Source organism: Pteropus medius, unplaced genomic scaffold (assembly GCF_902729225.1).
Source record: "Pteropus medius unplaced genomic scaffold, Ma_sr-lr_union100, whole genome shotgun sequence".
NCBI classification, from domain to species: Eukaryota; Metazoa; Chordata; class Mammalia; order Chiroptera; family Pteropodidae; genus Pteropus; species Pteropus medius.
In genome coordinates this window covers 409,645-432,323 of record NW_024340700.1, presented here as the reverse complement: position 1 = coordinate 432,323, position 22,679 = coordinate 409,645, and the positions used below count along the sequence as shown (strand labels likewise).

Genomic DNA, 22,679 nt, shown 5'->3' with positions numbered 1-22,679 from the left:
CTAAATGTTGTAAATACCCTTTTTCCTGACTCTCATGCCTTTCTAACTATGTAGAGGAAATGGAAGAAAATCTATTGAACCAATTGTTTTGGCTGTTCTGATGTGATCACAGCATTGCTTATATGAATTGTCAAATAAGGGATGAGCTCATAAAAGGATATTAATGTGTCGTTTTTATTGAGCAAAGTAGCATTACGGAGAAGGTGATTTCAAAGGCACATGGCTCTTTCATTACAGCCTTCAGGGGCGATGTTTGATCACTGAAAACAGTCTGCTTTGTTCCAGCTTTCTCTGATGTTTGGCACTATCCTGAATACATATGCTCTGACTTGGAAAGAATCAGTCTGTAAAGATTTAATAGATTTGAGATTTGCATATTTAGTACATGTCCTATTAAAATGAAAACAATTTTAATACCTGTATATACACAAACACAGTTCAGACACACATCTCAGCGAATTTTTAAAAGGCAATTTATACATTATATGTGCTAGTTTTAAGATTATGAAAGTTGGCTATTTTTAAAATTAGCCATTTTATATTTTCACTGAGGAAAAAGTATATTTTGAGACATTATATTGATGACAAAGTACAAGAAACTTTTACGTTTAAGGGATTTAGGATTTGCTGTATGTTCTTGTCACCTATCATGGAAATACCTTTCTAGTCTTGGGCATTGCTGACCACTCTATTGAAAGTGAATTAATAGCTTTCTTGGTTAGAGAAAATTAGGTCATAAAGAATTAAAGATAAATGTTAAAGAATAGTATTTGCATAAGGTTATTTTTTTTTACATGACCGAAAGGAGTGATTTTCTTTTTTCAAAAAGAGAAAGATACTCGGAAAGAGACCGGAAGAGTCAAAAGCATTTCGTATGGTGACTAAAACATAGAATTTTCTCCTCATAGAATTCTCTGGCTTCTATTCCCTGTGAATTGATGTGTAATCTCACATAAATTCATCTTTTAATTTTGAATTCCAATGGAACCTTTGGAAAAAATGGCATTCCAAGTCAGTCAGTTTGATATATGTTACATCTACAATTATACACCCATTGCATTGAAATTAAGCCCAAGCAGACCAGCTAAAATGGAATAGGTTAAATTATGTTGTTTCATGTGACAAAGAAAAATCTTACCATGTCATTTTTGTACTTAAAATATTTCTCTTTCCTTGTCCCCACTTTCACCATCCCCCTCAATGAAATGGAATGTTTTCTCCGTATGGCATGTTCTTCTCTCTGGTTTTGCAACAATCTCACAACAGAGACTATTTCAGTTATACATTCGTTGCCTGGACCAGTGCTTTCCTAATATTATTGCACTTACGAATCATCTGGGGGTCTTGTTAAAAATACAGGTTCTGATTCAGCAGGTTTGTGGTCTGGCCAGGATTCTAACAAGCTCCCAGGTGATGCCATAGATGACACTTTGGATAGCAAGCACCTAGATACATATGACCTCTCATTAAATTGGTATTAGTTCCCAGATTGAAAATGTAGATTCTCTGACTTTGTAGTTGCTTCAGATTTTTATTGGCCTTTTCATTTGTTGGTAATTTTATAAAGATGCTGAAAACCTATGCTCCCTCTACTTCTCTAATCTCCTTTCTTACCACTTCCCTTTCTTTACATTTGAAACATAACAAACTACTTGAAATTTCCAGAATGTATGAGGCTTTTTCATATCTTAGTGCCTTTTAAAATATAATGCCTCTGCCTGACCTAAGATTTAGTGATGCTTCCTTTAAAACTCAGCTCAGCTGTCTTCTCCTCCAGGGATCCTTCCCTAATCTCTTCCCTATGTAATTTCTTAATTGAATGCCTCCAATATCTCCCACAATGCCCTATATTTTCTAAATTATAACTTTCTCATAATCTGTTGCAATACCTGCTTACTTGTCTTTTCCCTTCCAGTCAGTTCTTCTGGGAAGGAAAAAATTATTCATTTTATCTTAGGTGTCCACTGCCAATCACTATGCCAGACACACAGTAGGTTTTAATTAAAGATTGTTGAATGAATAAGGAAAGGAAGTTGATGTGTTATAGTTATGAAGTAATATAATACAATATTTTCTTTCATGAAGCTTAAAATTGCATTGGGAGTAATAAAAACTAAAGTCATAAAAAAGTTAAGTACAAGATGAGATACTACTAAAGATGTAAAATGTTAGTATGCAATTAATTGCCAAATGAAGATCAGAGAAATTAACTATTCTGAGTTCATTGGAGAAAACTGTCACTATGGATTTATTATTTTTTTAATATCCCAACTTGCTCTCAAAGGATTTGTAATGACTGACAATGCTGTGTTTTGGAGCTAATGAAAAGTATAAATACGTATGTAGTTAAGGGAAGAACATCAGAAAAAAAAGAAGTTATAGAAATATATTTTCAAATTTGAGGAACAGTTACACTAGTATGTATGTAAAAATGGTCCTCATTAAGTAATGAACAGTAAGTTTGGTGTTCATTTCCACTCTCTATTTGAGAATGTGAAATCAGCACCTCCCTTGCCGTCTGGCTTCTGGTTGAATTTGGCCAGTGGGGTGCCCTGCCAGAGAGTCAAGTAGAGGGAGAATGAGATCAGGGTATTTATTTTCTTGTGTTGCTTAGGACTGGCTGTGCCTCTGTGTAAATTGCCCATTTGTCAAAACCTCCTCAAATTATTCTAATTTGAGTGTTCGCTCTGCTCTCTTTTTAGACCCTGATACAATTGTAGAGTTGCTTAAAGCAGATTGAATGTCAAGCTTAATAACTTTTATATAACCATTAATTCTTTAAAAATGTTTTAGTTGCCTGCTATGTATCAGGCAAGATTCTATAAGGAGGGGGTTCAATAGAAAAAAAATTTCAGAAAACAAACCTAAATTCTTATGCTTATATTATTCACATTTTAGTGTGATAAAGAGGTTATAAATCGTATTAGAAGTAAGGAAAATTTGATATGTTTCAAACCCCACAATTCTGTAATGTTTATTTATATAGCCTTTACTTTACTGTTTATTTGTCAAGTGATAATATCCCAGAGATGTAGTTTTTGGTTGCTCACTTATAACTAAGGGTGGATTATCGAGAATTTTTGCCTCTTTTCTGTTGCTCATCTCTGGTCGTTTCACTAATTGCTCTTCTTCCATCAGGAGGTATAAAAGGAAAATAAATGACTGAAAAGCTTAGCTTTGTATCTATGATAAAAAGGAAAGAGACTGAAATCCTGAACTAAAATGAAGCTTTTCAGTTTATCTGGGCTGGTCTGCCCCCTATTGCCATAAAGATACTGAGAGAGTTTTCAGCTTGCCAAAAATCAAGAGATAAAATGGACAAAAGTCTTATATTCACAATGATGCAGAGAACCAGGTCTAAGAAGTAGATATGATACTCTTGATATAGAGCTCTGGTATGCAGACCCTCTGTCTTTGGATCTTGGATTATATTACAACATTGTTTGCAGTACTTACTTAGATTATTCTTGACTCATGTGAGCCTAATTCTGTGACCCTGCAAAAAATAAATCATAAATCCTTGTAAGGAAAGACGTCTTTGTAGTTTGACTTTGGAAAGATGAGCTAAAGGTACAGAGGAAATCATAAATTCAATTTACAATAACAACAAAAATAAGATTATTCATACTTTGCCCAGTGGATGAAGAGAAAGTCTAACATTTTTCTGGTGCATGCTGTACATTTTGCAAAGCTTGGTTAATTCCTGCTTGGTAGGTAGCTAAGAGAGGAACTGAATAAAAACATTTTATATGAGGCTTTTGACTCCACTTCGTTCTTCATTATTTAATTATTATTTTAAGAAACTGTTTAATCTTCTTTATTTCAGGTTCTATCTATGAAATGTTTGGAAATGAATGCTGTTTGTCAACAGGAGAAGTGATTAAAATTACTGGTCTCAAAATTAAGAAAATCATAGCTGAAATTTGTGAGCACATTGAAGGTTGTGAGCCTCCACAACCATTTGAACTGCCGATGAATTTTCCAGGTACAGTATATGCAACTATTTCTCATTTGTAAAACTGAATTGCTAATAGAAATATACATCTATACAATTGAAAACAATGAAAAACTGGTAGATTTTTTTTCTCTCTAGGATAACGGATCAAAAATCAGAATTTGTATATGATTTTAAAGACTAATAAAAGGCAAATATTTTCTCCCCTTTTTAACAAACATTTTTTACTTAGGACTGAATATTTTCTATTAACAATATTTAGTGAGTTCCAACTATATGCAGAACCAGCTATGCTAAATAGTGAAGTTGAAGAAATCAAAGATATATTTTTATAAATTATGTAGAATGAATTAATATATATTAAATATGTCAACCCACTTTATTCTTATTGCCATTATTCTAGCTCCCTGAATCACAACTAACTTCCCTGTCTTATTGATGTCTGGCTGCTTTTTTTTTTTTTTCTTGTCTAGTTAATTCTGCTCAGCCTTACAAAATTAGTTCAAATATCATGTCTTTGGAAAACTTGTGTGTATCCTCTAACTTAACCTAGATATTTCTTTTATGTTTTCAAAATATCTTGGGCACCATAGCATGCACTTTGTTTTAATCAATGATGATTTCCTTACTTGCCTCATTCTCTACACTGGGGGTTGGCAAACTTTTTCTCTAAAGGACTAGATAGTAAATTTTAGACTAGATGGTCTTCATCACAACTATTCCACTCTTATGTTGTAACATAAAAGAAGCTCTAGATAATAAACCAATGAGCATGGCTATGGTTCAATAAAAATGTATTTCTGAAAACAGGTGGCCAGCAGAATTTGGCCTGTGAATTGTAGTTTGCTAACCTCTGCTTTAAATTAAAAATCCCTCACGGATACAGCATAACATAGGGGACTTTATATTTCTAGTAGCAAGCACATTTTCTAGCACAGAGAATGTGCTCAATAATTGTTTGTCGAATAGATGAATCAATAAAAAAATGAACGATTAATAGAAGAGAAAAATCTAATAAACATTTTCAATATAATATGATTCATGGTATGAATGAATTATGCATGGTTTCTATGAGAGTCTTGACAAGGAACATCTAACTCCAGTTGGTCATGTTTCAGAACATGGATTTCTAAGTTATTATATTTGAATCCCAGCTCTGCCACTCTAAGTTATGTAACCTTGCCAAGTTCTTTACCCTCCTTTCATGTAAAATGGGAATAATAATGCTCTCTGTCTTCTAGTGTTGGGAAGATTAAATATTGAAATGTATTTAAAGTGCTTAGAATGGCACTTACCATATAGCAAGAGCTATAAAAAAAAAGCTTTTATTACCATTATTAATATTGTTATTATCATTGGTTGAGTCAGGCAAAGCCTTTTAGAGAATGTTATACTTGAACTGAGGTTTGGAGAATAAAAATAAATTAACTACATAAGGAGATGATACTTCCGAGTGCTCCAATATTCTGCCTCATTTCAATTGAAATCTTACTCATTGTTTTATCCTAATTATTTCTTCCTCACCTTATCCTTTATAGCAATGGTTCTCAAATTTGGCTACACATTGGAATCACCTAGGGAACTTTAAAAAATCTTGGTGCTCAGGCCATTTGCCTGAGATATTCTGATTTATTTGGTGTGGGATAAAGTCTGATCATCAAGGTTTCTCAAAGCTCCCAGGGTAATACTAATGAGCAGCCAAGGTTGAGAATCATTGCTTTAGAAGGAGTTTTTCCTAAGGACTCTAACTAGATGTATTAACTCTCCTTTTGAATCACTATAGTCTTTCCCGCCTTAATCATTGTATTTAATACATTTTGCATGTAATTAAAGTTATTTGTGTGTTTGTCTTATGAGCATCATGTGCTTAATAGATCACAAGTTTGCTGAGGACTGATTCTGAATTTCATTTATTGCTATATCCCCAAAGTGTTTAGGAGAAGATATATATATATATATAACAAATATTTAGTAAGTTAAACTGACTAGAATCTTCTCGTAGAATGGGATGTTTCTTATTACAGTAATTAAAACACTTAGCTTTGACTAACAGTTTAACTTGGGTAGTTGTTATTTAGAATATCCTTTTGAGCTTTCAACTGACATAATGATCTTGCACCAAATGAGCAACAATTTGAAAAATATACTTACAATATTAGTTTTATAGTAAGGATCGGGGTTAAAATGGAGGACTAAAGAGATTGATAATGATCAGGGAATACTTTCTTTAAAAAAAACAAACTAGGTTATGATGAAGGAGATCCCAAATACAGGAGTAATCCTTCTACATCAGCACTAGGGAGAGAGATAAAAATCAAGGCCACTAATATTTTTTATAAATTTTGACAAAGATGTTTTGATATTTGATGTTTATACTCCACTCAAAACTTTCAATTTCAACTCCCAGTTAGATTTTAAACTCAAAAAGTCATATATATATCTATATATATATATATATATATATATATATATATATATATATATACACAAATATATATGATTTTATTTTTCAATTAGAGTTGACATTTAATATTATATTGGTTTCAGGTATACAGCATAGTAGACATTTATATAATTTAGGAGATGATCTCCCCAATTAGTTTAGTATCCACCAGGCACTATACAAAGTTATTACAGTGTTATTGACTATATTACCCATGACTATTGTGTAACTACCGATTTGTACTTCTTAATCCCTTCACCTTTTTCACCCAGTCCCTGAACCCCTTGCATCTGGCAAACAACGTTTGTTCTCTGTATCTATGGGTCTGTTGCTGTTTTCTTTGTTTGTTTATTTTGTTTTTTAGACTCCACATGTAAGTGAGATCATATGGTATCTATCTTCTCTGTCTGACTTTTTTTACTTAGCAAAATACCCTCTAAGATCATCCACATTGTCACAAATGGTAAGATTTTATTCTTTTTTATGGTCATGTAATATTCTCTTGTATATATGTACCACTATTCCTTTTTTTAATTAGAGTTGACATTTAATATTATTTTATATTGGCTTCAGGTATACAGCGTAGTGGTTAGACACATATAATTTATGAAGTGATCCTCTGATTACTATAGTACCCACCTGGCACTATACATAATTATTACAATATTGTCAACTATATTTGCTATGCTGTACTTCACATCCCTGTGACTATTTCGTAACTACTAATTTGTACTCCTTAATCCTTTTACCTTTTTCATTCACCCCACTGAAGTCTCCCTTCCATCTGCAACCACTAGTTTGTTCTGTGTATCTGTGAATCTGTTTTCATTTTGTTTATTTTGTTCTTTAGATTCTACATGTAAGTGAAGTTATTTGGTATTTGTCTTTGTCTGACTTATCTCACTTGGCATGACACCCTCTAGGTCCATCCATGTTGTCAAAAATGGCAAGATTTCATTCTTTTTCATGAATGAGTAATATTCCATTGTATGTACTACATCTTCTTTATCCATTTATCTATGGATAGACATGTTTTGGCTACTGTAAATAATGCTGTAATGATTATTTATATCTTTTCAAATCAGTGTTTTGGTTTTCTTTGGATAAATATCCAGAAGTGAGATTGCTGGGCGACGTAGTAGTTCTATTTTCAATTTTTTGAGGAACCTCCATACCATTTTCCATGTAGGTACAGCAAATTGCAATCCTACACTCTAATCTCTTCTTGCTTGCATGGTTTCTAAGGAGTAGTTGGAAGTAATTCTTGTCTTTGTTTTTCTGTAAGTAAGGTCTTTTATTCCTGTGGCTTCTTTCAAGATTTTTCCTTTATCTTTGATTTTCTGTAATTTGAATAAAATATTCCTGTGCAGTTTTTTGTTTGTTTGTTTGTTTGTTTGTTTGTTTGTATTTATCCTATTTAGTGTTCTCTGAACTTCCTGAATCTGTGATTTGGTGTCTGTCATTAATTTGGGAAAATCTACAGTCATTATTGCTTCAAATACTGCTTCTGTTCCTATATCTCTTTCTTTTTCTTCTGGCATTTTCATTATGCATGGAAATACCTTGCTATACCTTTTGCTGTTGTCCAGCAGTACTTAGATATCCTGTTCTGTTTTTGTTTTGTTTTGTTTTGTTTCTAATTGCTTTTCTTTTTTGGAAAGTTCTATTAATTCATCCTGAATTGTGGAGATTATTTCTTCTACTGCATTCAGACTACTAATGAGCCCAGTAAAGGCATTCTTTGTTTCTTTTAGAGTGTTTTAGATCTCTAGTGTTTCCTTTTAGCATTTTCTTAGGTTCCTATTTCTCTGCTTACATTGTCCACCTGTTCTACTTTATCTATAAGAGCCCTTAGCATATTAATCATAATTGTTTTAAACTCCTGGTTTGACTATTTCAACATTCTTGCCATATCAGAGCCTTATTCTGATGCTTGCTCTGTTTCTTCTACTGTATTTTTTGCTTTTTAGTGGGCCTTTTAATTTTTCATAATAGCCAAGCATGATATACTGGGTAAACAGAGCTGTAGTAGAAACAATTGTTGGTAATGTGGCAATAAAGTGTGGCAGGGGGTGTGTGTGAGTCTGTAGTCCTACAATTAGGTCTCTATGTTTTTGCGAGCCTGTGCCCCTGAACTGTAAAATTCACAAGGGCTCTCAGTCCTGTTCCCCACCCCTTAGGTGGAACAGGTTGGCAAGAGCGGGCTAAAGTTGGGTATTTCCCTTTTCCTATGTGGAAGAATATAGAACCAGGTAGAGCTGGGCATTTTCCCTCTCTAAGTGGAAGGCTAGAGAGATCATTAGTTGTGTATTTTTATTCCCCCTTCAGGGCAGTTGATCCTGATAAAACATCAATAATTTCTCTTAAGGGCTGGCCTTGTTAGGAGGTATAGAATGCTGTGGTCTATTTCAAAATGGTTTCTTTTAAGCAACCAACTAAATGGGAGAAGATTTTTGCATACAACGCCTCTGTCAAGGGACTAATATCCAAAATATATATAAGGAACTCATACAACTCAAAAACAAAAATATCAATCTATTTAAAAAGTGGGCAGAGGACTTGAAAAAATACTGCTCCTAAGAAGACATACAAACAGCCAATAGACATATGAAAAGATGCTCAACTTCACTAGCTATTATAGAAATGCAAATCAAAACCAATGAGGTACCACCTCACACCTGTTATGGCCATCATCAACAGGACAAGTAATAACAAATGTTGGAGAGGTTGTGGAATAAAAGGAACCCTCATACACTACTGGGGAATGTAAATTAGTACAGCCACTATCAAAAATAGTGCAAAGATTCCTCAAAAAATTAAGAATAGAATTATCATATGACCCAATAATCCTTCTTCTGGGTATCTACCCCAAAAATTTGAAAATGTTTATCTGTAAAGATATATTACCCCTATGTTTATTGCAGCATTATTCACAGTGGCCAAGACATAGAAACAACCAAAGTGTCCTTCTATAGATGATTGGATAAAGAAGATGTGGTGCATATATACAATGACATATTACTCAACCGTAAGAAAAGATAAAATACTGCCATTTACAATGACATTGATGGATCTTGAGATTTTATGATAAATGAAATAAGTCAGACAAAAAAAGTTGAGACCATATGATTTCACTAATATGTGGAATATAAAACTGAAAGCAACAAATGAACAAGACAAACAAACAAAAACTCATAGATACAGACAATAGTTTAGTAGTTACCAGAGGGTAAAGACGGGGAAGAAGAGATAGGTAAGGGTAAAGGAGGTCAAATATATGGTGCCAAAAGGAAATTTAACTTTAGATGGTGAACACAATGCAATAGACATATGACATGTTATAGAATTGTATTTAATTTTATTAACCGATGTCACCTCAATAAATTTAATTTAAAAATGGTTTCTTCTACCCTCCCCCTGTTAGGAGCATGAAGGTTTTTTTCTCTGATAGTCACTGTGAGAGCCTGGTCAAGTTCCTGACGTAAAACATAAAATCGTGTGTGTGTGTTGCGGGCAACATATGACTTCCCCTCAAATGGTGGTTTACTCTCAGAATTGCCCACTCTGAGCCTCTAGCAGTTTGTCAACTGCAGTTTAGAAATTCCTATCCAGGTTCTGATTTCTATAGAGGTTTCTTCTCTGGTAGGTTGTGGTTCCCTGTACTTGCTTCTCTGTCTCTACAGTTCTGGAGGTAGAGATTTGTCCTTTGCCACTTCCCTGATGGATCTAAGAAAACTTGCTGTTTTTTCAGTTTGTTCACTCTTTTACTTTTTGTTCGGATGGAGTGACAACTTCCAAACTCCTTATATGCCAGGACAGAAACTAAAAGTCCAATACTTTTTAAGTATATATAAATTTAGTTATTTATTTTTCAGTGGTTGCTTGGGTATTACGATAACATTTTAATTTATAACGATCTAGTTTGGATTAACTAATTTAATTTCAAAAGTACATAGCATTTGCCTTCTCTATAGCTTCATTTCCTATTCCCCTCTTTGAGTCATTATTATGATAAAATTTACATCTTTATATGTTGTGTGTCTGTCAACACAGATTTATAATTATTTTTTATGCAATTGTCTTTTTAAAAAGGTAGGAGAAAAAAAGATTTGAAAACAAAAATCTACATTTAAACTTCTTTTTAGTTACCTTTCCTGGTACTCTTTTTCCTTCATGTAGAATAGAATTACTGTCTTGTGTCTTTTCATGTCAGCCTGAAGGACTCCCTTTAATATTGCTTGTATGGTAGGTTTGATAGTGACAAAGTCTCTCAGTTTTTGTTTATCTGGAAATGTCTTAATTTTCCCTTAATTTTTAAAGAATATTTTTTTCTACATAGAGATTTTTTGGTTGATAGTTCTTTTCTTACAGCATTTTAAATATGTCAACCCTGTGATATCCAGCCTCCGTGGTTTATGAGTGGAAATTAGCTTTTAATCTTATTGAGAAACACTTGTATGTGAAGAGTTGTGTTTTGTTTATTGTTTTTTGTTTTTTTATCTTTTCAAAATTCTCTATTTGTCTTTGGTTTTCGATAGTTGGATCATGATATGTCTACACATGGATATCTATGTTTATTCTACCTGGAATATAGTGAGTTTATTGAATGTGTAGATTTATATTTTTCATGAAATTTTGGGAATTGTTGCCACCATGTCTTCAAACATTTTTTCTCCACCTTTCACATTCTCTTCTTTTGGGATACCCTTATTCACATGCTAATATGCTTGATGATGTTTCATAGGTATTTGAGACTCTGTTCATTTCTTTTCATACTTTTTCTTCCTGTTTCTCAGAATGGGTAATCTCAATTGACCTCTTTTCAAATTTGATTTATATTTCTTATTTGTTATGACTTCATTTTCAGACTTCCTTTTAGTTTTGTAGGCAGGGTTTCCTTTAGTTCATATTTAAAATAGCTGATTTAAGTTCTTTCTCAAGAAGTTCAATGCCTGGGCTTCCCCAGGGACAATTTCTATTGACTGTTTTTGTGTTTTTTTACCTTGTGTACAGGCCATACTTTCTTGTTCCTTTGCCTGTCTCATAATTTTTTTTGTTGAAAACTGGATATTTTAAACAAGATAAAGTGTCAACTCTAGAAATCTGATTCTCTTCTTTCCTCAGGGCTTGTTATTGCTAGTTATTTAGTGACTTTCTGATCTAAATCTATAAAGTCTACATTCTTTTTCATATATCGCCACTGAAATTTTATATGGCTCAGTAATTTTAGAGGGCAACTGATGTCTGGACTACATCTTCCTAAAACAACTGGAATCAAGAGGTCTCCCAATCTTTGTTGAGGGGTTCTGTGTTCATTTGGAAGCATACCTTCAACATTCAGCGAGGCAATTGAAAATTCTTGTTAATTTTTACTTCCTTTTCATGTAGGGCTTCAAAGTCAGCTAGAATTGGGAGCTTAGGGCCTTCTCAAGACTTTCCTGAGTGTGCACACAGACCTGCACGTGTGCAGAGTATTACACATGTGTATAGTCTTCTAGATTCCCGGGAATAAGTCAGAACTTCTCAATGTTCCAATGGACATCTCATTCTTCAGCTTTTCCTTTTAAGCTTTTTGGTTAGCCTATTGTTTTCCCCAACAGTTATGCACCACTGCAGGCAACCACAAAAATTAAACAATTGCCTCTCATTGTTTTTGACAAATATCCTGAGGAAAAGTCTTTTCCCACTAAGTAAGCTCAAAGTTAAATAAAATAAAGACAGTGTTGTAAGTAGAATCTTCTAGACATGTTAAATAATGACTATTTTCTGAGAATGAGCTTTAAAGGAACTCCAGCTCATTTCTACCCCATCCTGTGACTGCTAGGCTACTTCCTTTGCTATGATTGCAGACTGTTCATTTTCAAGGCTATTGGGAATTTGATGAGGGTGAGAGGAGTGGAAATATAGGAAGGTAATATGTCACAAAGTTTGCTGTTCTTACCAAAATATTCAGACATTTTTCATTAATAAATGCTCTTCAGATTATTACAATCTTTTGGTTAATTTTCAGAATTCTGAAAAAAAGATAATTCTGAAAAATGTTTTTTTTTTTTTTTTACCGGTTTTCTCGCTGCTTTTGTGGGGAATGATTTTCAAAGGTCCTTATTCTACCGTTTTGCTGACATCACCCACCCTTCTGTACTAAAGTATATTAACACAGATGTTTAATTTCTCATGGTAATTCAAATGAAGATGACCATAACTCTGGCAAGGGTACTATAATGATTTCTTTGAAAATAAAGATGCTATACTGAAGGAAGATCCCCAGCTCTTGACCAGTAAACATAGCTTTATAGATGCAGCTCCAGCAAATGAAACCTCAAACAACAGTTAAGAAATGAAAGCTTTGTAGGGATTTGGCAAGGACACTTTCAGAGGGCAATCTAGAAGTTGCATTTTGGCCAAAATGTGATTGGATGACTAAACTTGCAATAAACATCATTGGTTGCATCCTATATTAATGTTGTTTCCATATGTCTCTATTTCGTCACCTCAAAAAAAAAAATGCCCAATATATTAAAAGAAATAAAAAGCAATCATTTTGTTTTTTTATGAAAATTAACATACTGCTTCAAAGAACAATTTGTTCTTTAGAAGACAGCTCTCTTTGCTGAACCTTCTTATGAGCTAGAAAACATGCCATTCTTGCCAAACACAACAAAAATATATTCTCATATTTGGTAGTTAATTGCATTATCCCCACAGATTGGTAAATCATGTAACGTTTGGGGTATAGTGTAGTTGTAAATTTCTGGATTGCTTCCTGGAAAGATTTCTTCCTTCTTTAAAGTGTTATAATGCATAAATAATAAATGTCTTCTCATTAGAAATGAGAAATATCTAGAAAGAAAGTATTTTAATACATTTTTCTGCTGAAGAGCCTTTTTTGTTGTTGTTGTTCCCCCAAAATCAAGTTTATATACGTGTTTCTGAACCATATATTCAAGGAGTCTGTGATTGCATCTCTAAAATCAACATTAAAATTATAAGGCTGGATTGAAAACATTTTTTGTTTGAATTTTTAGATTATACTCTGTAAACTTTATTACTGTGTAGAAATTTTATTGTGGGAGATAAGAGGCATTTAAAAAAAATGTGATAGTAGATCTTAGAGATGTGATGTTCTCTACTCCTTATACTCTACCCTGCCTAATCCACATACTCTAATGAGAATCCTGAAGATGTGCCAGACACTGTTTTAAGTATAAAATTGTTCTAAACACACACACATACACATTACTAACTGAATTTACATTTTTTATATGAGGAAACAGAGCCACAGAGCAGCCAAATAACTTGCCCAAGATTACATAGTAAATGTTTACATTGTATCTATGCTAGCATGATCTGAAAGAAATATAATGTAAGACTGTACATTCGTGTTTATTTGTCTAAGCTGATTTACATAGCTGTTCCAGAAGCTTCAGTTATTTGACACATAGTCCACTCCATAAGGTTCCTCCATGTAAGTGATCTGAGCAAGCCCAAGATGGAAACCATAGTCTTTCATAACCTAATCTCAGAAGTGACATACCATTTCTTGTGCTATATAGCCATGCATCACATAATGACTTTCTGGTCAACGATGGACTGCATACGTGAAGGTGGTCCCATAAGATTATAGTGGAACTAAAAATTTCCCATCGTCTAGTGTTGTCGAGCAATGTGTTTGTTGTGATCTTGCACTTGATCTTAGCCAAAAGGCTGAGAAGTAATATGGTGATGCTGGTACAAACAAACCTACTGTACTGACAGTTACATAAAAATATAGCACATACAATTTATAGATGCAGCTTCAGAAAATGAAAACTTCTAATGGCCTGGAATGAAGACCAGACACAGAAGTATGTCCCTCTCAGCAACATGACAATTATGGCTAAAACAAAAAATTTGTTTGTGATGTTGAAAGGAAAGGCTAGATCTGACAACTATGATAATTTAGTGCTAGCTCTAAGTGGTTTAAGTGATTCAAGAATCATTATTCATTACATAATGTGAAAGTGAATGGTGAGTCTCTAAGTTCTGATGTGAAGGCAACTGAAGAATTTTTAGAAACTCTAGATAAACTGATTGTGGAAAGAACTACTTGTCAGAGCAAATATTAAATATGGATAAAAACTTTTTATTCTGAAAATAGATACCTGAAACAACTTTCAACTAGAAGAAGGCAAAATTAATACCAGGTTTCAAGGTTTTTAAAGACAGGATAGTAGTCTTGCTTGGGGACAATGTTGCAGTCTACGAATTGAAACCTTTTGTGATCTGACACAATGAGAACCCAGGGCCTTTAAGCATATTAAAATCACACACTGCCTGTGTACCACAGGTGCAATAAGAAGTAGTGTATGACCCAGTTCCTCATCCAAGATACATTCTTAAATTGCCATGCCAGCTTATGGAGAACTACTGTTTTGAGAAAACATAACTTTCAAAATTTTGCTTATTGCTGATAATGCTCCTGGAAATCCTCCTTCTTTTGGTGTTATTCATCCCAATATTAAAGTGATTTTTCTCCATCCAAATACTACCTCTTTGATTTAACCTCTTTGATTTAATGAATCATGGAGTTATATACCTAAGGAGAAATTTTGCCCAAGGTATTGCTGCAACTGTGGAAAACAATGATGAAATTCTGAAAGAATGGCAACATCTATGACCTCATCAAGAATCTTGCTTGAGCTTGGGGTGATGTCACCAAGAAGTGTATGTATGTCATCTGGAAGAAGACATTCAAGAGATTCGTCCATGACTTCAAAGGATTTGCCAAGGATGATGAGGTTGCAAAAATCAGCAAGGCTGTGATTGAGATGGCAAACAACTTTAACCAGAGTGTGAATGAGGATAACGTTGAGGAGCTCCTAGAGATGGTTCCTAAGAAATTGACTAATGAGTTTAGACCTGGAATAAAAACACACAGCTGAAAAAGAAGCAAGAGAAAAGTAAAATGCAGAAGAACAAGAAGAATCTCCAAACAAATTCATAATAAAAGGTTTAACAGAAGCTTTTGCAGAACTTGACAAACCTTAAAAAGTTTGAAAACATGAACCCCAATACCTAAAGGTTTTCATAGAGAGGAATGTTCATGGTGAATTATCTGCTTATAAGCATCATTGACAAAAAGAAACAATAAAACAAAAACAAAAAAACAGCAAGCAAATCACCAACAACATATTTCTGAAAAGAGTGACACCTCAGGCAGGAGATATTCCAGAAGAAGGCATTGTTATCATAGAAGACAACAGCTTCACGAATGTTATTGCTCTTGAAGACCTTTCAATGGATCAAGATGTGGAGGTAGAAAGTAGTGATATTGATGATCCTGACCTTGTGAAGGCCTAGGTTTATGTGTGTGTTTGTGTCTTAGTTTTTAACAAAAAAGTTTAGAAAGTAAAAAAATAATTTTTAAATAATATAGAAAAAGGATATAAAGAAAAATTTTTATATGGCAATACAACGTGTTTGTGTTTTAAGCTATTACAAAAAAAGTCAAAGAATTAAAAACGTTAAAATTTTATAAAGTAAAAAGTTATAGTGAGATAAAGTTAATTTATTACTGAAGAAAAATTTTTTAAATAAATTTAGTGTAGCCTAAGTGTACAGTGTTTATAACATCTACAGCAGTGTACAGTAATATCCTAGGCCTTCACCTTTACTCACCACTTACTCAATTACCCAGAAGAACTTCTAATCCTGCAAGCTCTATTCTAATCCTGCAAGCTCCACTCAAATGCCCTATAGAGGAGTACCATTTTTTTATCTTTTATACCATATTTTTACTGTATCTTTTCTATATTTAAGACATGTTTAGACACACAAATACTAACCATTGTATTGCAATTACCTACAGTATTCAGTACAGTAATATGCCATATGGGTTTGTAGCCTTGTAGCAATAGACTATGCCATATAGCCTATGTTTGTAATCGGCTATACCATTTGGGTTTGTATAAGTGCACTCTGTGATTTTCCCACAATGATGAAATCATCTAATGATTCATTTCTCAGAATGTATCCCCTATCATTAAACAATACATAACTGTATTGTTTTGATCATACAAACAAATGCTGGTGCAATCTGGGAGGAGACTGAACAAGGGTGTGACTACTAGGAGGTGGAATCACTTGGGACAATCTTAGAGGCCAACAAGCACAGATAGAAAAAAACAAGTTAAAAGAAAAAAGATGTGAAGTTAATTTTAATAATATATTTCATATAAAAGATATATCTAAAATATCCTTTTAACAACTAATCAATACATAATTTATTTAGATATTTTGCATTGTTCTCATGCTAAGTCTTTAAAATGTGGCATGTGTTTTCCACTTATAGCACATCTCGTTTCCAGCTATGCAAATTTCAAGTAGCCATATTTTAAATGCTCAATACAGTGCCTCCAGTTGTGGTACTGCAATGGAGAGCACCAATATAGATATAAACAGCATTGTTCTGGAGTCTGTGCACTTCTTGCTTAAATATAGAAAAAGAGTGAGATGGTCCTTTGTAAGCCAAAACCAGTGTTATAATAAAGATCTATAGATCCTGTAGAAATTTGGCACCCTTTTCTCATTTTTTTTGTTATATACAGTAAGCATTGTAATATTTAAAGAGATTTAAACTAATGCCACTCTTAAAATAACATAAAATGGGAATTTTTAGATAACTTTAAAAATTCACAAAATATAAAAATTATTTCATATATTTAATGAATTTAAATCATGTTTTAAAGAAAAACTTCAGGCAGCGCTTCCTACTTAAGTTAATTTCTACCAGAGAAATGGTTAAATGGATTTTATCTGTCAAGTGGCCAAGCTATCCCTAAGTAGCCACATAGCTGTCAAGCTGACTTGTCATACTTTCAGAAATGAAAATGGTCAGTAATGAAACAATCAGTAATGAAACAATGAGCCCACATGAGTATAGCAATTTATTTCTAATGGCACAGCAGGCAGCATGAGTTTATGCCTTAGTGTTTCCCCTTGGATTCCACATCCCAGAGTCTGATATAGAGTAGGGCCAGGAAGAACACTAAGTTTAGGAAATCCCAAATGTAGAAGGGACTGCTAGCAAACCTGCCAATCTTTTCTCTGAAGGAGAACATTGTCTTTATTACTCTGGAATATATGAAAATCTTTGGGGAGAGGGAGTAGATTTTACTATTCCTGAATGTTTCTCAGGAGGGAGATACTCTTTATCATTTCTATTCTGGTCAGAAAACAAATCTGTTGCCTCTGAATCATGCAGAAATATCATGGACAATTATCTATCAACAAACTCATTTCCCTTAACAGTAAGACTCTTTTCTAAATCATTTCAATTGTAAATATGAAAAACACAGGGAAGTATTTAGAGTAAAAAATGGCAAAAATTAGATTAATAATATAATTATTATTTTTCAAGAAATTGATTCAGGTTAAATGACTAAAATTTATGAAACCTGCTCCTTTGTGCCTCTGTACCAAAATGTCTAATACATTAACATTTTTCATAATAAATTTCCACATTGTTTTATTTGAGAAACTATATACTTAATTAATAAAAACACATTACATTCAATGGTTATTCATTCTCTATTTCATCTACCATCGAAATGACTAAATCTTTTATGTTTATCCATTTTATGATTGTATTTATTTTTTTTTATTTGACTAAAATGTCAGTTTCTAAATTTCTTTTAGAAATTACCTGATAGGAAAATTTTTATGTAAAAAATATTTAAAATATATTTAATAAATTTATAGTGAATAATCTTTTTATCTCCAATTTTTCAAAGTAATTTAGTTAAAGAAAGCAAAATATAAGGCAGAATTTGCACCTATTTTTCCATCTGGATGCTATGAAGACACAGATTCAGAGAGGCCCTAAATAGGCTCCCTGCCTTTGGATAATTTGCTATTCGAGGAATCATGGGCTATTCTTCCAAATTTTCTGGGTCAACTTCTCTTAAGGCATCTCTTCCCCACTGTGCTCTCTTAAGCAAAATAAATTTATCTATGTCTATTATACAAAATATTGTCCTTGACAAAAAGAGATATTCTGGATATGCTATGAAAGATCATTTGAAACAATCTGAATCCACAAGAAATTCAGGCTTTTGCACTAATTTTCAGTTCCATTTTTTTTTTTTTTTTGCTCTGCCTTTTCTTCTACTCTAGTATATGATCAGATGGTTTCTCTAAATTCTCAGTCTTTCAATAACTAAAATGTATATTATCTGGAAGACAAATAGAGTTTACAGTTCTAGGTCAAAATGTTTTTCCCCTCCATTTATGTACATCTTAGCCTTAGATCAGAATTCTGTCAGAAAGATCATCTTAAAATAGGCTTTTCTACACTGGCACTTTCCTATCAGTTTTTATAGTATTAGTATTTTATGTACCTTTTCTAAAAATCTATTTTATTAGTTTTTGTTTTTACCTTTTCCATTTCCTACGTGTACAATTCCTCTACAGCTCTTTATGGTATTACCTCAACAGTACACCGTGTAGGAACCATACTCTGTGTAATACCATAATGATGGATGCATATCATTACACATTTGCCTAAACCCATATAATGTACAAAAAGAGTAAATCATTATATAAACCATGAACTTTGATTATGATGTGTCAAGTTAGCTTCATCAGTTGTAGCAAGTGTACTACTCTAGCAGGGGATCCTGATAATGGAGGAGACTATGTGTATGTAGAGGCAGGAGATATATGGAAAATCTCTGTATTTTTCACTCAATTTTACTGTGACCCTAAAACTGTTCTTAAAAAATAAAGGCTTTTTTCCCAATGGCACAACCTCTAAATCACTGATATATAAATATGGTAATGTGCTTTATCAAAGTCCAGTTAAGAGAGTCAAGGAACTAAAGAACTAAGTGGAGTATTTTTACTGCACTAAAAAGTCCTCTGCTCTGCCTGTTCATCCTTCCTCCCTGACAACCTCTGATCTTTTTATTGTTTTCATAGTTTTGCCTTTTCCAAAATGTCATATAGTTGGAATCATAATGTAGCCTTTTCAGAATGGCTTCTTTCACTTAATAACATGAATTAAAGTTCTTCCATGTCTTTTTGTGACTTGATAGCTTGTTTCTTTTTAGGAATGAATAATATTCCATTATCGATAAAGTTGCTATAAGCATCCATATGCAGGTTTTAGTATGAACATAAGAAACATAACTTTTAAAGTTATAAAATATATTGATTTTTTTTCAATTTTACAAATATCACATAATCTTGTAGAAAATTAGAAAATGGAAGAAAATACAGAGAAGTAAATTAAAGCTCTCTATAATCTCATTACATTTCCTTCCATTATTTTCCAGTACATTGTACACACAAATAGACATGTATTTTAATATAATGGGAAGCAGGCTTATTTCTGAGGATTTGCCTATGTTATTAAATATTATTTAAAAAGTGGCTTTCATTTTTTATATTATAGTTCCTCATATAGATATATCATAATTTATTAAAACCATCCTGAATATGGTCATTTTATGCAATTTGTACTACAATGAGCAGCCTTTTAACTGAAGTTGCATCTGTATTTCTGATTATCAAAGTATTTCCATATACATGAAATTATGACTTCAGAAGTAAAAATGTTTTGAAAGTTTTTGAAGCATATTGCCAAATCACATTCCATAAATACTCTGCTAATTTACATCTCCACCCCACTAGGAACTAAGGAACTAATGAGAGAGTCAATCTGGTTTTCCGAAGCTGTTACTTAACTGTCCATCCCTTCTCGCTCCCATTTTTAAAAAAATTAACAGCTTTATTGAACTGTAATTTACATAGCATAAAATTCAGCTTTTTAAAGTATATAATTCAATAATTTTTAGTATTTCTGACTCAGTTTTTAAACAATATGAACTTGAAAACCTTCAGGATCCTAGGAAATGGCAGGGCCTGACATAAGGTGGCAGAAAGTTGTAGTCAGCAGTGCTCTAGAGTGAGGTGTCTGCACCTACCGAGTCATACAAAAGAAGCATTGTTCTTGTAAGAGTGTTTGTTTTCACTCTTATTTAACACCATTCTATAATTTTGAGTAAGTAGATATGACTAGAAACAAATGAGTTCAAAAGATTTTAGAAATGAGGTGATAATCATTATTTGCAGTAAGATTATCCAGAAAAACCAATGGAATCAAATGAAACAAAAATTTAAGATTTGTTAGAATAAATAATGAGTTTAGTAAGATGACCTGATAAAAAAAAATATATGAAATATATAAGAAAATATATAGAGTATATAAATTAAAAATACACATAAACAAATATATGTTTATATATATAGAATATATGTAGCCATAACTTTTCATTTATAACCATTTAGAATATAAAAATATATTGTTAAATTGCAATAAAAAAGCACAGAGCTAGGCTTAACAGAAATATTGTAAAACTTTAACTCATTTATTTTCTTATTTACTTAAACATATTATAAGAGCTTACTTATTTATTAAGAATTAACAAAAATACATTTTAAATGCTTGAATCAGAAAACTGAATATTGTATAAATATATATCAATTGTACATAAATTAATTTGAGAGATTAACACAATGATAAACCTAATTCCCATATTGTAATCATAATTATTATTATATTGGCTCTTTGAAAGGAATTCTAAAGTTCATTTACAAGAATAACAAGTGAACGTATTCAAGCAAAGATTTAAAAAACGGAATAATAAGGGAGTACTTGTCCTGTCAATATTAAAACTTATTACAGAGTTAGAATAAATTATACTGAATGTTACAGAAAATCAAAAGCTGAATTGATAATAATAATAGTGATGCTAGTTGTTATAGAAACATTAGAGCAATGCTTTGAGTTTGACTCAAGTGGTCCTGAACTTAAGCTTTCATTTATAGCTCTGAAGCAGACCTAAATATAAACTATTATTTTCTGTTTTATAAAGTTGGTACAACACATCTGGGTTTAAAGGAAGAATTATTTAGTAAGACATTATAGTACAGTTATCAATTTAGAAAAGAGTAGATGAAATTGGAACATCAGGCTTATACCACATCGCAAAGGAAATTCGTAGCAGAAGAAAAAGTTACATTTTAAGTAAAACTATTTTTGTTTGTATTTAAGACAACTTTGAGATTTTAAATATAATTAAAAAACATAAAAAATCAATATATTTAATTGCATAAAATGAAACTTTCTGTACATCAGAAAAGTAAAAATAGGAAGAAAATTTTAACGATAAAATAACACAATTTGAAAAAGGCTAGATATCTCTAAAATGAAAACAAAAAAAATTAATTAAATAGTCTCGAACACTAACTGGGAAATAGACAAAGAACAGAAGAAATTTAGGTGGCTTGTTATCACACAGAAATTAGTTTGGATTCATTAATGTAATTTAAATTATAATGACAACTTTTCCACATATTTATTAGCTAAACTTTTATGATTATAATAAAGTCGAAAAAGATATTGTCAAGTGGTCACTGTCAAATCCAACTGAAGAGTATATAGAATGTTATAACTTTTCTGAAAATAAATTTGACATATTTCAAGAGCCATCTGCCAGGCATTTGGCAAATATTTATTTTGTGCATGCACAGAGGTAACAAGTGATGACAAATAAACTTATGTCTTAGTCCCTGCCTTCCTGAAACCAGTATTCTGCTGAGAAAAGGGACTTTTACTTAGAGGTTCCACGTATTAGAATAAATTCTAAGGAAATGACCATCTTAAAATTATTTATACTAGAAAAGTAATAGAATCAATTTAAATGCCCAATCTGTGGGGAAAAAATAAGTTATGATACATCTCTTACAACATATTGTACAGCTATTAAAAATCATACTTGTCAAAAATAATTTTAAACATGAGATTTAATCATGGTTTAATGTTAAATGAAACAAGTGGTATCAAATGAATGTATATGATATAATTTTAAAGCGTTTCTATTTCTGCGTAGGTATATGTCAAAATTGGAAAAAATGCCGAATTTTAAGACTGGGTGACCCCCTTGATGTATATTTTGTGCCTGAGTTTATTAATTTTCTTATCAATAAAGTTGGGAAAATATAAATACTATTTATTTCTTAAAATTCTTCCAAGAGTTAAATAAGTAAAATGAGGTGATCATTAAGTGCTTACTACAAACTCTGGCCTATAGAAAGTACTCAGTGATTTTAATTCTTTTTATTTTTATTTTTCTTATTATCTTTAAAAAATTTAATTCATGAGACTCAACATGGGTAGGCCTCTAATGTTCTTATTTCGGCTCTATCTTCCTTATTATGAAAGTAAATTCTTCAGTCTTT

General features: G+C 32.2%; 1 protein-coding gene across 1 annotated transcript in view; it reads left to right on the top strand.

Annotated features, from left to right (window-relative positions):
• The window catches only part of THEMIS (thymocyte selection associated), a 162,702-nt gene that overhangs the window by 36,028 nt on the left and 103,995 nt on the right, over nucleotides 1–22,679 (top strand). The window contains exon 2 of the mRNA XM_039881075.1: nucleotides 3,827–3,985. Within this exon, the coding sequence (XP_039737009.1) occupies nucleotides 3,827–3,985 (159 nt within the window). The remainder of the gene's footprint in view (nucleotides 1–3,826; nucleotides 3,986–22,679) is intronic.